This window comes from Hypanus sabinus, chromosome 8 (assembly GCF_030144855.1).
Source record: "Hypanus sabinus isolate sHypSab1 chromosome 8, sHypSab1.hap1, whole genome shotgun sequence".
Lineage (NCBI taxonomy): Eukaryota > Metazoa > Chordata > Chondrichthyes > Myliobatiformes > Dasyatidae > Hypanus > Hypanus sabinus.
This window is the reverse complement of record NC_082713.1, coordinates 106,530,162-106,544,777: the sequence shown is the minus strand read 5'-3', so window position 1 is coordinate 106,544,777 and position 14,616 is coordinate 106,530,162. Positions and strand designations below refer to the sequence as shown.

At 44.1% G+C, this 14,616-nt stretch overlaps 1 protein-coding gene across 3 annotated transcripts in view; it reads left to right on the top strand.

Annotated features, from left to right (window-relative positions):
• The window catches only part of nav3 (neuron navigator 3), a 449,774-nt gene that overhangs the window by 416,122 nt on the left and 19,036 nt on the right, over positions 1-14,616 (top strand). For all 3 annotated transcript variants that reach the window (XM_059977545.1, XM_059977548.1, XM_059977547.1), the window contains 4 exons: positions 2,054-2,151; positions 2,767-2,862; positions 10,156-10,324; positions 14,307-14,542. In XM_059977545.1, the coding sequence (XP_059833528.1) occupies positions 2,054-2,151; positions 2,767-2,862; positions 10,156-10,324; positions 14,307-14,542 (599 nt within the window). The remainder of the gene's footprint in view (positions 1-2,053; positions 2,152-2,766; positions 2,863-10,155; positions 10,325-14,306; positions 14,543-14,616) is intronic.

Here is a 14,616-nt window from a genome sequence, read left to right as displayed (position 1 = left end):
TTAGCCTGGCATGGACCCCTGCCCGTTTGCCTCGCTTCTGCTTCCTCGTACATCACTTTCAACGTCTCCATCTCCGGCTACCAGCATCAGGCAAGTCCGAGGATTGTAGGCCCGTTCCCCTCAGCAAGCCGACGTCGTGTAATTCAGCCAGCAGATCTTTGTGGAGGTTTGTTTTTGGGCGATCTCTGTATTGTAGTAGTATCTGGCGATGGTAGATAGCCGCTCTGTTATCCATGTGCCCTAATCGAAAATAGTGTATCAAACTTAAAATAGAAAATTAAATTAAAATAACACCAGGTCTGAAAGGCCGCTGCTGCATAGGACACTATCAAATGTCTATCAAATGATGAGACACATTGATTGAGGAGACAGTCAGAATCTTTATTCCAGGGTAGGAAGGTCAATACCAGAGGTCATGTATTTAAAGTGAGAGCGAGAAAGCTTAAAGGAGATACACAGGGCAAATTCTTTTCGACTGAGAATGGAAGGTAACTGAGTGCCAGGGGAGTTAATGGAGCAGACATGTTAGTGGTGTTTAAGGGGCTGCTAGAAAGGCATATGAATATGCAGGGAATGAAGAGATATTGATCATGTGCAGGCAGAAGGGATTTAATTTAATTTAGCACACATAAATACAAGAGATTTTGCAGATGCTGGAAATCCAGAGCAACACACACAAAATGCTGGAGGGACTCAGCAGGTCGGGCAGCAACTGTGGAGGGGAGTAATGAGCTTATTTTTTGGGCTAAGATTCTCCATCAGAACTGAAAAGGAAGGAGAAGGAAGTCAGAATTCAATTTGAAATTCAAGTCAGAGTTTAATTCAGCATTGTATTGGTGCAGCATCATCAGCCAAAGGGGCTGTTCCTGTGCTTTCAAAACCCATGAGTCTGTATTTAATAAACACAGACAAAGGGAAGCTATTAGCTAGAGGTACATGGACAGAGTTATCAGCAGGGGAGAGAACACAGGGGGTAAGAGGAAGAACATTTTTAACAGAACAAGACATAGTATTCAGTGCTGGCATGGGTGTAGATACGGATTATCCTACAGCCATCTTGCATGGAGAGTCCAAGGACCCATCACCCTGGCAGCTGAGGGAGTGCCCAGGCTGACTGCCTGGCAGTATGTTGGTGCCTTGGTATCCCTGGACAAAGAACACACCAAGTGCATAGTCACTATGGAGGTGTTCTGGAAATGCTGGGCACCGCATGGGATAAACTGCACCCAGATGAGGATGTGGATATTTTAATTTAGTTACTGATAGTTATTGTTGTAACTCACAGTGATTTATTGTAGCATTGTAGCGCTTGAAATAAATTTATTTTTGCAATGAAAGACTCAGCGCCCTGTGGGTGAAGAGAATCTTTCTTATGTTTCTTGCCTCAATGTCAGATGACTGAGACCTGATTCTGAGACTGTGACAAATTGGTCCAATCGTGTTGATACAAGGGGGTGTAATTTTCAGAAGATTAGAAGAAAGTACAAGATGGAATTTCAAAGGTAAGTATTTTTGCACAGAGAGTGGTGAGAGAATGGAACTCCCTGCCAGGGTTGGTGGTAAAGACATTTAAGAAATGTCTTTAAGAATTTAAGAAACATTAGGGACATTTAAGAAACTCTTAGATAGGCATATAGATGATAGAAAAATAGAGGACTATGTAGGAGGGAAGGGTTAGATTGATCTAAGATGGACACGACACTGTGGGTCAAACCACCTGTACTGTGCAGTAACATTCTATATTGTGTATCCAATGGTCAGACCGGAGAAAACAATGCAGCAAAGATTGAACACGGTGAAGGGTCACAACCTGATACATCAACTATTTATTTCCCTCCATAGATGTTGCCTGACTTGCTGAGTTCCTCCAGTATTTTGTGCATGCATTGCCTGGCAAGAATTATATGCAGTCTACCCCTCTCAACCTTCCCAACTCCAAACCTACTCTCCTTAAAGTATTGTGCACTGTGCACTGTGTGTGAAGTTGTAGCTAAGTGGCTGGAGCCTTTAAATGGGACCTCATTCTATACCATTTCACTATTCACTTTTGCAGACATCCTACTTGACGAAGGGACAGATGGAAAATTTCGGAAGGAATGCTGTAACGTCAGGATTATGATCTGTTTGAACAAACAGCTCAACCGAACCAAGGTAAAGAGAGGCACTGGTCTGCATCTTATAGAAAATAGAAGATAACGGATAAATAGAAGATAATAGGGCAATGGCCCTGGACTAGCAGGAAGGATGCTTTGGTTGGCGTGCACCAGTTGGAACGCATTGGAACACATTTTGCACATCCATCACTCGCTGTAAAAAACTTGTCTCTCACATCCTCCCTATACTTTCCTCCAAATACCTTAAAATTATGTCCTCTTGATTTAGTCATTTCCACCCTGGGAAAATGTCTCTGGCTATCCATCCTATCAATGCCTCTTATCATCTTGTACACCTCTATCAAGTCACCTCTCACTCCAGAGAGAAAAATCTCTAGCCTGCTGAACCTATTCTCATAAGATATGCTCTTCAATCCAGGCAGCATCCTGGTAAATCTCCTCTGCACCCTCTGTAAAGCTTCCACATCCTTCCTATATTGAGGCGACCAGACCTAATGAATGCCAGACCTTCCGAATGACCTCATGGGAGCTTAATCAAATTAAATTTTACTGCTAGTCCCCAAACAGCTAAAGAGGGGTTGGAGAGAATTGTGCCAAGAGTTACATTTCATCCCTTTGCCAGTAATGATAATATGTGATTCTGTACTTTCAGGATGAAAAGACGCCTCAGTATCTGATTGGCTCCATTGGAGTCAGTGGAAAGACAAAGTGGGATGTTCTTGATGGTGTTATTCGTCGATTGTTCAAGGTACATGTTTAGGCAAAAAAAGAGGGAGGTTGTAGCTTTTAATTAAATAAAGCTGTTGTAGCTTTATTTAATGAATTGATTGGAAATTATTTTGCTACTGTGATGGAATTTAAACAGCAGATCAATACAGAACAGGTCAGCACAGAACACGCCCTTCGACCACAATGTGCTGAATTAATTAAATTAGCAATTAAAAGCCCAGCAGTACAGCAGTTAGCATAATGCTATTGCCGAGCCAGCGACCCAGGTTCAGTTTGACCGCTGTCTGTTCAGATCAGTAGGTTAATTTGTCACATGGGTGTAATTGGACAGCATGGGCTTGTTGGAAGGGCCTGTCACCATGCTGTATCTCTAAATAAAACAAAAATAAAGCTCCACCTCCTCTGGTATGGAGTATCCTAAGCAGGGTGTCATGTTAATGTAGTGGTTTGTGTAACACTATTACAGCACCAGCCATCCAGGTTCAATTCCTGCCACTGTCCTTAAGGAAAATGTACGTTCTTCCCGTGTCTGTGTGGGTTTCCTCTGGGTGATCTGGTTTCCTCCCACGTTTCAAAGATGTATAGGTTAGGGTGAGTAAGTTGTGGGCATGCTACACTGGTGCTGGAAGCGTGGCAACACTTGAACACCCTCAGATTGTGGTAGTTGTTGATGAAAACAGCGTATTTCACTGTATGTTTCAATGTACATGTGATGAATAAAGGTAATTAGGAGAAGGCAGACTAATAGACTTGATGGGCTGAATGGCCTAATTCTTCACCCATGTTTTATGTTCTAATCTCTAAAACTAAACTAATCTGTACTTCCAACCTATGGTTCCTGTACCCTGCTTCTTTACACATCATACGTCAATGATGATGGTCTTGATGGATTTGCAGACCGGATCACTTAGGTTCACTGATTGAGTAGAAGAGGCAGTGATATGCAGCAGTTTAGAGCATCAAGAGGTGCTCAGTCAGAGAGGGAAGACACTACATTGTAATGACATTGGAAGACTTGGTTGCAGAAGGGGCAGGACTGGCAGCTCAGTATTCTGGGGTTCTGTTGGTTTAGACACGACAGAATGAGCGACGTTAAAGGGAATGGGTGACGTTTCTAGTCAGTGAAAATGTCACGGCAGTGCTCAGTCAGGACAAACTGGGGAACTCGTCTAGTGAGGCGTTACAGTGGAACTGAGAAATAAGAAAGGTATGACCACACTATGTTACAGACAACCCAACAGTCAGAGGGATTTAGAGGAATAAATTTGCAGAGAGATTGCAGACTGTTGCAAGAAACATAAAGATGTTATTATGTGATTTTAGCTTTGCACATATTGACTGGGACTCCAAAACTGTAAAAGGACTGGATGGGATAGAGTTTGTCAAATGTGTTCAGGAACATTTCCTTAATCAGTATGTAGAAGTCCCAATCAGAGAATGTGCGATACTTGCTCTGCTATTAGAGAATGAGACAGGGCAGGTGACAGCAGTTTGTGTAGGGGAACACTTTGCATACAGTGATCACAATGCCAGTAATTCCAAAGTAAAGATGCAAAAAGGTAGGTTGAGATTCTAAATTGGAGAAAAGCCAGTTTTGATGGTATCAGAAAAGATCTGGCAAGTACAGATTGGGACAGGTCGTTTTCTGGCGAAAGTATACTTGATAACTGGAAGGCTTTCAAAAGTGAAATTATGAGAATATAAAGTTTGTATGTCCCTGTCAGAATAAAAGGTAATGATAATAGGTGTCAGGATTCTTAGTTTTCAAGAGATATTGAGCCCCTGGTTAAGAAAAAAGAGGAGGTGCATGGCAGGTAGGAGCAAATGAGGTGCTTATGGAGTATAAGAAATGCAAGAGAAAGAAATCAGGAGGGCTAAAAGAAGGCATGAGGTTGCTCCAGCAGACAAGGTGAAGGAGAATCCTAAGGGATTCTACAGTTGTGTTAAGAGCAAAAGGATTGCAAAGGACAAAATTGGTCCTCTGGAAGATCAGAATAGTAATCCATGTGTGGAACCAAAAAAGATGGGCGAAAGCTTAAATATTTTTTTGCGCCTGTAGTTACTCAGGTGACAGACACAGAGTCTATAGAAGTGAGGCAAAGTGGCATCAACTACATAGATCCTGTACAGATTACAGAGGTGGAAGTGTTTGCTGGCCTGAGGTAAATCTAGCTAGATAATCTCCAGGGCCTGACAAGGTGCCCCCTCAGACCCTGCAGGAGACAAGTGCAGGCATTGCCAGGTCCTAGCAGAGATATTTAAATTATCCTTAGGTGACAGGTAATAGACAATAGGTGCAGAAGTAGACCATTTGGCCCTTCGAGCCTGCACCACCATTTTGAGATCATGGCTGATCATCTACTATCAATACCCAGTTCCTGCCTTGTCCCCATATCCCTTGATTCCCGTATCCATAAGATACCTATCTAGCTCCTTCTTGAAAGCATCCAGAGAATTGGCCTCCACTGCCTTCCAAGGCAGTGCATTCCAGAACCCCACAACTCTCTGGAAGAAGAAGTTTTTCCTTAACTCTGTCCTAAATGACCTACCCCTTATTCTCAAACCATGCCCTCTGGTACTGGACTCTCCCAGCATCTGGAACATATTTCCTGCCTCTATCTTGTCCAATCCCTTAATAATCTTATATGTTTCATTCAGATCCCCTCTCAATCTCCTTAATTCCAGTGTGTACAAGCCCAGTCTCTCTAACTTCTCTGCGTAAGACAGTCTGGACATCCCAGGAATTAACCTCGTGAATCTACGCTGCACTTCCTCTACAGCCAGATGTCCTTCCTTAACCCTGGAGACCAAAACTGTACACAATACTCCAGGTGTGGTCTCACCAGGGCTCTGTACAAATGCAAGAGGATTTCCTTGCTCTTGTACTCAATTCCCTTTGTAATAAAGGTCAACATTCCATTAGCCTTCTTCACCGCCTGCTGCACTTGCTCATTCCCCTTCAGTGACTGATGAACAAGGGCTCCTAGATCTCTTTGTATTTCTCCCTTACCTAACTCTACACCATTCAGATAATAATCTGCCTTCCTGTTCTTATTCCCAAAGTGGATAACCTCACACTTATTCACATTCACAAGGTACCAGAGAACTGAAGGATACCCAATGTTGTTGTGCTGTTCAAGAAAGTCTCTAAAAATAAACCAGGGAATTATAAACATCAGTAGTTGGAAACTTATTGGAAGGTATTCTGAAGGGATTAGATATATAAGTATTTTGATAGACATGGACTGATTAAGAATAATCAGCATGGCTTTGTGCGTGGTAGGTCATGTCTAACCAATCTTACAGAGTTTTTTGAGGAAATTACCAGGAAAATGGATGAAGGCAAGACAGTGGATGTTGTCTACATGGACTTTAGCAAGGCATTTGACAAGGCCCCACATGGGAGGTTGGTCAAGAAGGTTCAGTTGCTCACCATTCAAGATGAGGTAGTAAACTGGATTAGACATTGGCTTTGTGAAAGAAGCCAGAGAGTGGTAGTAGATGGTTGACTCTCTGTCTGGAGGTCTGTGACTAGTGGTGTGCCACAGGGACTGGTGCTGGTGCTGGGTCTGTTGTTATCTATCATCTAAGTCAATTACCTGGATGATAAAGGAGTTGACTGGATGAGCAAATTTGCAGTGACACCAGGATTGTGACAGCGAGGAAGACTATCATGACTTGCAGCAAGATCTGGACCAGCTGGAAAAATAGGCTGAAAAATGGCAGATGGAACTTAATGCAGACAAATGTGAAGTGTTGCACTTTGGAATGACCAACCAGAGAAAGTCTTACAAAGTGAACAGTAGTGCACATGGGGAGTGTGGAAGAACAAAGGGATCTGGGAATACAGGTCCATAATTCATTGAAAGTGGTGGTACAGGTAGATAAGGGTGTTAAGAAACCTTTTGGCACATCAGCCTTCATAAATCCTAGTATTGAGTACAGGAGATGGAATGTTACGTTGAAATTGTATAAGACATTCATGAGGCCTAATTTGGAGTATTGTGTGCAGTTTTGGTCATCTACTGACAGGAAAGATGAAAATAAGGCTGAAAGAATACAGAGAAAATTTACAAGGATGTTGCTGGGTCTGGAGGTTCTGTGTTATAAGGAAAGATCGAAAAGATTCGAATTTTATTCCTTGGAATGTAGACGATTAAGAGGAGATTTGATAGAGGTATTCAAAATTACGAGGGATATAGATAGTGTAAAAGCTAACAGGCTTTTTCCATTGAGGTTGTGTGGGACTACAACCAGAGGTCATGGGTTAAGGGTGAAGGGTGAAAAGTTTAAGGGGAACATGAGGGGAAGTTTTTTCACTAAGAGGGTCATAAGAATGTGGAACAAGCTGCCAGGGAAAGTGGTGCATGCAAGCTCAACGTAAATGCTTAAGTGATGTTTGGATAGGTACATGGATGGTAGGGGTATGAAGGGCTATGGTCCCAATGCAGGTTGATGGGAGTAGTCAGTTTAAATGGTTCTGCACAGGATAGATGGGCAAAAGGGCCTATTTCTGTGCTGTACTTCTCTATGAACTAATGACTCTATGATACAAAGACAGGTAGAGGGGCAGGTAGTGTTAAGGAAGCAGAGAGTCTGCAGAAGGACTTGATCAGATTAGAAGAATGGGCAAAGAAGTGGCAGATAGACTATAGTGCAGGGAAATGTATGGTCATGCACTTTGGTAGAAGGAATAAAGGCATAAGCTATTTTCTAAACGGGGAGAAGATTCAATAATTTGAGGAGCAAAGAGTGTTGGGAGTCATTGTGCAGGACTCTCTAAATGTTAACATGCAGACTGAGTTGGTGGTAAGGGAGGAAAATGAAATTTTATTTTGAGAGGACTAAAATATAAGAGCAAGGATGTAATGCTGAGGCTTTATAAGGCATTGTTCAGACCACACTTAGAGTGTTGTGAGCAGTTTTGAGCCTCTTATGTAAGAAAATATGTGCTGGCATTGGAGGGGGTTCCAGAAGAGATTCACGAGAATGATTCTGGGAATGTAAGGATTAACATATGAAGAGCTTTTGATAGTTCTAGGCCTTTACTCACTGGAGTTTAGAAGAATGAGGGTGGGATCTTATTGAACCCTATCAAATATTGAAAGGCCTAAAGAGAGTGGGTGTGGAGAGGACGTTTCCTGTAGTGGTGGAAATAGAGATGAAGAGGAATTTTTTTAGTTGTCAGCAGTGAATCTGTAGAATTCATTGTGACAGACAGCTATGGAGGCCAAGTCATTATGTATATTTAAAGAAGAGGTTGATAGATTCTTGATTACTAAGGGTGTTAAAGATTACAGGGAGAAGGCTGGAGAATGGGACGAGAGGGGTAATAAATCAAGCATGATGGAATGGCAGATCAGACTCAATGGGCCAAATTTTGCTCTTATGTCTTATGGTCTTTCTAAGAGCCTCTGAAACGCCGCTATCACATCTGCCTACACCGCCACCCAGCCGTTCATTCCAGGCACCCACCACGCTCTGTATAAAAACTTGCCCCCTTTTGAACTTAACCCTCTCACTTTAAATGAATCATCTTAGGTAGTTGACATTTTGACCATAGGAAAAACATAAGCTGTCTACTCTTTCTAAGAAACGTAAGAACCAGAAGCAGGAGTCGGCTCTCTGGGCTGTCCTGCCAGCTCCGCCATTCAATGAGATCACGGCTGATCTGGCTGTGGACTCAGCTCCACCTATCTGCCTTTTTCCCAAGCTCTTAATTCTTCTGCCATGTGATGACCTACAGTATCTAATTGTGCCTTAAGTACATTTAATGTTGTAGGCTACACACCCTCTCTGGGCAGAGAACTCCACAGATTCACTGCTCTGGGAAAAGGCAGTTCCCCTCACCTCTATCCTAAATCTATTCTCCTAAATCATTTATTTTTGAGATACAGTGCACCACAGACCACCCAGCAGCCCACCTATTTAACCCTAGCCTAAACACAAGACAACTTACGATGACCAATTAATCTACTAACCGGTACGTTTTTGGATTTTGAGAGGAAACCGGAGCATCTGGAGGAAACCCATGCAGGACCTACAAACTCCTTATAGAGGACACTGGAACTGAACTCCGAACTCCGAACTCTGATGCCTCCAGCTGTAATAGTGTCACACTGGCCGCTATGCCCTTGTGGCTATGTGCCCTTATACTAGCCTCTCTCACCAGTGCAAGCAACTTTATTTCCTCTATCTTATCTATAATATCATGTGTTTCTGTAAGATCCCCTCTCATTCTTCTGAACTCCAGCGAGTATAGGCCCAGACAACTCAATCTCTCCTCATAGGCTAACCCCCTCATCTCCAGTATTAACCTGGTGAATCCCCTCCGCTCCGTCTCCAAAGACGATTCGTCTTTCCTCAAGTGAGATCAGAACTGCTCTTGATATTCCTGGTGTGGGCTTTCAGCACAGCATTACTTCCCTACTGTGGTGAACTACATATACCTGTCTGGACACGCCCCCTGCTGACTGCTCCTGTGGCTCCTCCCACAGACCCCTGTATAAAGGCGATTGAGGTCTGAGCCCGGCCTCTCAGTCTCCAGGGTGTAGTATGGTGGTCAACCACTGCTTGTTCCTTCTTCTAGTCAATAAAAGCCGATATCTCGCCTTTACATCTCAGAGAGAGTTATTGATGGTGCATCACCTACTCTTAAATTCAATCCCTCTAGCAATGGAAGGCAACAGTCCATTTACTTTCTTGATAGCCTGTTGCACCTGCAAACTAACCTTTTGTGATCCATGCCTCAGCACTCTCAAGTCCCTCTGCTTTAAATAATAATCTGATCCTCCATCTTCCCTTTCTTTGAAAGTCACTCATGGTTTTATTAACTTTAATCAGGTCTTTAAGGGATAGTCATTTACAATGGAGATGGAAAAGACTTTCATCCTTCAGAAAGCTGTATTAAGGACTTGTTTTGCACAGTCTTTCATCACTGTCTTGGATAACTTACGTGTAGTTTGTATTTTGTGTGTTGTCTGTAAATATGTGTCTGTGGTGCTGCTGTAAGTTTTTCCCTTGCACCTGTACCTCACCATACTGGTGCACATGACAGTAAACTAAACTGGTCGTCAATGTCACTTGAGCCGGTACTGAGATTGGCAGATATGTGATTTATTGGAGAGATAAAAGGTGTAGGGTACAGGCAGAAAGGTCAAGCTGAGGTCAATCACTGAATGTTGGAACAAGCTTGTATGGCTGTTCTGTTATGTTTCCTCTATCTGGATAAATTCTGTTCTGTTTTTTGAAGTAACTAAGTTAACAACTTCCATTAAATCTGCAAACTTTACCTTTCTATGTGGCAATTTAGGAGTATATTTTCCGTCTGGATCCGTCTACCAGCCTGGGTCTGTCCACTGACAGCATAGTCAGCTACAATGTAGGTGATATCGTAAGATCCTACAACATGGAGTTACCTGAGCTTCTCCCTTGTGGGTACCTGGTTGGGGATAGCAACGTCATCACAGTGAATCTTAAAGGTAATGGACAATCTTCCTTCTCTTCAGCGACCAGCTGGTTTTGGGTTAATGAAAGCAGCCTTTCATGAGCCACAGCTCTCATGTAAAGTTCTGGAAGGAGAGGCTTGTTAGGACCAGCACGGCAGCATAGCAGTTGATGAAACGTTATTACAGCAGCAGGGACCCTGTTTAATTCACAACGCAGTCTGTCAGGATTTTGTACGTTCTACTCATGACCGTGTAGGTTTCATATTCCAAAGACGTATTCGTTAGTAAATTACTTTGTCACACGGGTGTAACTGGGCAGCATGAATAAAATAGAGTGGAAGCAGACTTGTGGGTGGAGGGGGGAAGTGGGATAGGGTGGCATGGCAGGGCAGTGATTAGCACCATCACTGATCAGGGTTCAATCCCCGCCATTGACTGTAAGGAGCTTATACATACTCCCGTCACAATGTGGGTTTCCTCCAGGTGCTGTGCTTTCCTCCCACATTCCTGGCTGGGATTAGCGAGTTGTGGGCATGCTATGTTGATGCCAGAAGTGTGGCGACATTTGCCCCCAGCACATCCTTGCAGAACTGATCTAACTCAAACGATGAACTTCACTGTATGTTTCGATGTGCATATGACAAATAAAGCTTAGCTTTATAAGAGTAGGAAGCAGAGTCTGAAAATGAGTCTTTTTCAGAGTGAGTTTGGAAAGAGTTTTAGCACCTGAGAGTAAGGGAATTGTGGAATCTTCCACCGCCGACAGTCAATACTGGGTCAGCCAGTAATACTATGAGATATTATATCACGGATAGTTAGGGATGACCGTTAGGAGAAATAATATTGTCAGGAAGAGTCAGGACTGTAAAAGTGAGAGTTAGGCAGGTTAATAGAACTATGCATTTCAAGATTAAAGATTAGTTTTATTTGTCACATGTACATTGAAACACACAGTAAAATGTGTTTTTTGCGTCAATGATCAACAGAGTCCAAAGTTGTGTTCGGGGTGACCCACAAGAGTTACCATGCTTCTGGTGTCAATGTACTAACCTTAATCTTTGGAACGTGTGGGTACCTGGAGCACCCAGAGGAAACCCATGTGGTCACAGGAAGAACATACAATATCCTTACAGTGGCGGGAATTGAACCCCGATCTTACAGCTGGCGTGTAAAACATTACGCTAACCGCTATGCTACCACGTGGCTAGGATGTCCCAGTCGCACAGGAAACATAATCATGATCAACATGATCCTTTTGCTTTGCAATCAAGTGCTGTGTTGTAGATAGCACACAGAAAACAAACCCAGCTTTTGCTGTATCTTTTACATTTATATGTCGAGGATAGCAATTACTGAACAGTAGAGAAAGTTTAGCCTCCTTTTCTTTAATTAGCCTCCTTTTCCTTAATCTTATCAAGTTCTTAATTCACAATATTTTCAGTAGCATATTAGCCTCTCTCCAAACATGTCACATGGAATATTCAGTCTGATCACCTCATTAAGGTTACAGCTGTAGAAGAGATTAGTTAGACTCCACTTGGAGTACTGTGTTCAGTTCTGGTCACCCCATTACAGGAAGGACGTGGGAACCATAGAAAGGGTGCAGAGGAGATTTACAAGGATGTTGCCTGGATTGGGGAGCATGCCTTATGAGAATAGGTTGAGTGAACTCGGCCTTTTCTCCTTGAAGCGACGGAGGATGAAAGGTGACCTGATAGAAGTGTATAAGATGTTGAGAGGCATTGATCGTGTGGATAGTCAGAGGCTTTTACCCAGGGCTGAAATGGCTAACAGGAGAGGGCACAGTTTTAAGGTGCTTAGAAGTAGGTACAAGGGGAATGTCAGAGGTAAGTTTTTCACACAGTGTCACAAGGGGACAAGAGGCTGGACCCAAGTGCAGGACACAGGCACTGAAGTACTAGGGGCAGGACGGGAACGATTAAACAATAGACAAGATGTGGTGACCGTGGTGTGCGTGAGGGACGTGACGTTCAAGGTGATTTTGGGGTTCCAAGAGAGTCTTAGAGTTCAGGCAAGGAGGAGGATCCCAAAGTTCAGGCAAGGCAGGATCCCAGAGTTCACTGGGCGGGCCGCATAACTCATGGGCAGGGCCTGGAACCCCCAGGCAGGAACACAGGGGCCTGGACAGGTCACAGGACACCTGGGTAGGTAGCAGGGCACAACCCATCAGCAGCAAGGGATGGAAAGGGGCAGAGACCCCGCCAGGCAACAGCAGTCCAGTCAGGCTTGCCCGACAGAGGCAAGGGATAGGAAGGGACCTAGGTCCAGGGTGACTGCCAGATTTACTCATCTTTAACAAGGGGAACTCCAAGCCAGGGCAACCAGAGGAACGGGTAGGATAGGATGGGATGGGATGGGATGGGATGGGATGGGATGGGATGGGATGGGATGACCTGACCTGACCTGACCTGACCTGACCTGACCTGACCTCACCTGACCTGACCCCCGTCCCCCAACTCCACTCAGTCCCAGAGCCCCCTATATACACCGCCAGCCGATGGGCATCAGGTGCGCCTCCTTGAGTCTAAACAAGCCACGGTGATCCACAGGTGTGACTACTTGGGCTCACGGATGAAAGGAGGGATGGCTACAAGATCCGGAGTCCAGGGTCCACGGATCGGATCAAGAACTGGAATGCAAGCTCCAGACCAGACCATAACACACAGAGAGTGGTGGGTGCATGGAATGCACTGCCATTGAAGGTGGTAGAGGTGGATACAACAGGGTCTTTTAAGAGACACTTAGATAGATACATGGAACTTAGAAAAATAGAGGGTTGTGCAGTAGGGAAATTCTAGGCAGTTTCTAGAGTAGGTTACATGGTGAGTACAACATTGAGGGCCGAAGGGCCTGTATTGTGCTGTAGATTTCTATGTTTCTATTATAGAAAGGATGTGGAAGGTTTAGAGAGGGTGCAGAGGAGATTGACCAGGATGCTGCCTGGATTAGAGAGGGTGCAGAGGAGATTTACCAGGATGCTGTCTGGGTTGGAGAGGGTGCAGAGGAGATTTACCAGGATGCTGTCTGGGTTGGAGAGGGTGCAGAGGAGATTTACCGGGATGCTGTCTGGGTTGGAGAGGGTGCAGAGGAGATTTACCAGGATGCTGTCTGGGTTGGAGAGCAGGTCTTATGATGATAGGTTGAGTGAGCTAGGACTTTTCTCTTTGAAGCGAAGGAAGATGAGAGGTGACTTGATAGAGGTGTACAAGATGATAAAAGACACAGACAGGGTGGACAGCTAGAGACTTTCTCCCAGGGTAGAAAAGGCTAATGTAGCAGTGGACATAAATTTAAGGCTACTGGAGGAAAGTATAGGGGGGATGTCAAAGGTAAATTTTTCACATAGAGAGTGGTTGGTGTGTAGAACGCGCTGCCAGTGCTGGTGGCAGAGGCAGATACATTAGGGGCATTTAAGTCAAGTCAAGTCACTTTTATTGTCATTTTGACCATAACTGCTGGTACAGTACATAGTAAAAATGAGACAATGTTTATCAGGACCATGGTGTTACATGACATAGTACAAAAACTAGACTGAACTATGTAAAGAAAAACAACACAGAGAAAGCTACACTAGACTACAGACCTACACTGGACTGCATAAAGTGCACAAAAACAGTGCAGGCATTACAATAAATAATAAACAGGAAAATAGGGCAGTAAGGTGTCAGACCAGGCTTTGGGTATTGAGGAGTCTGATAGCTTGGGGGAAGAAACTGTTACGTAGTCTCTTAGATGGGTACATGACTGACAGAAAAATGAAGGGCTATGTAGGAGGGAAGGGTTAAATTGATCTTAAGTAGGTTCAAAGATCGACACAACATTCTGGGCCAACAGGCCTATACTGTGCCATGAAGTTCTGTGTTCCACGTTCTAAAGTGGAAAAGGGAGCTACCAATTGATCACAGCATGTTTAATACCACCTCTGAGTCTGGACTCTGACCGGTCTTTCCCGAAGCTTTGCTCTGACTGAGAACGTGGTTTGTCCTGGTCGCAGGTGTGGCGGAGAACAGCGTGGACAGTTTGGTGTTTGAGGCCCTCATCCCAAAGCCCACCATGCACTGTTATCTCAATATACTACTGGAACATCGGAGGATCATACTCTCTGGACCCAGCGGGACTGGGAAAACCTACCTGGCCAATAAATTGGCCGAGTTCCTGGTGAATAGATCTGGGCAGGATGTCAGCAACGGGTCAATAGCTACATTCAACGTGGACCACAAGTCCAGCAAGGTAAGTCCCAGCAGCTCAATGAATTCATCAAAAAAGTTGTTCAACCTTGTGACACAGGCAGGAAGGGCAATGGA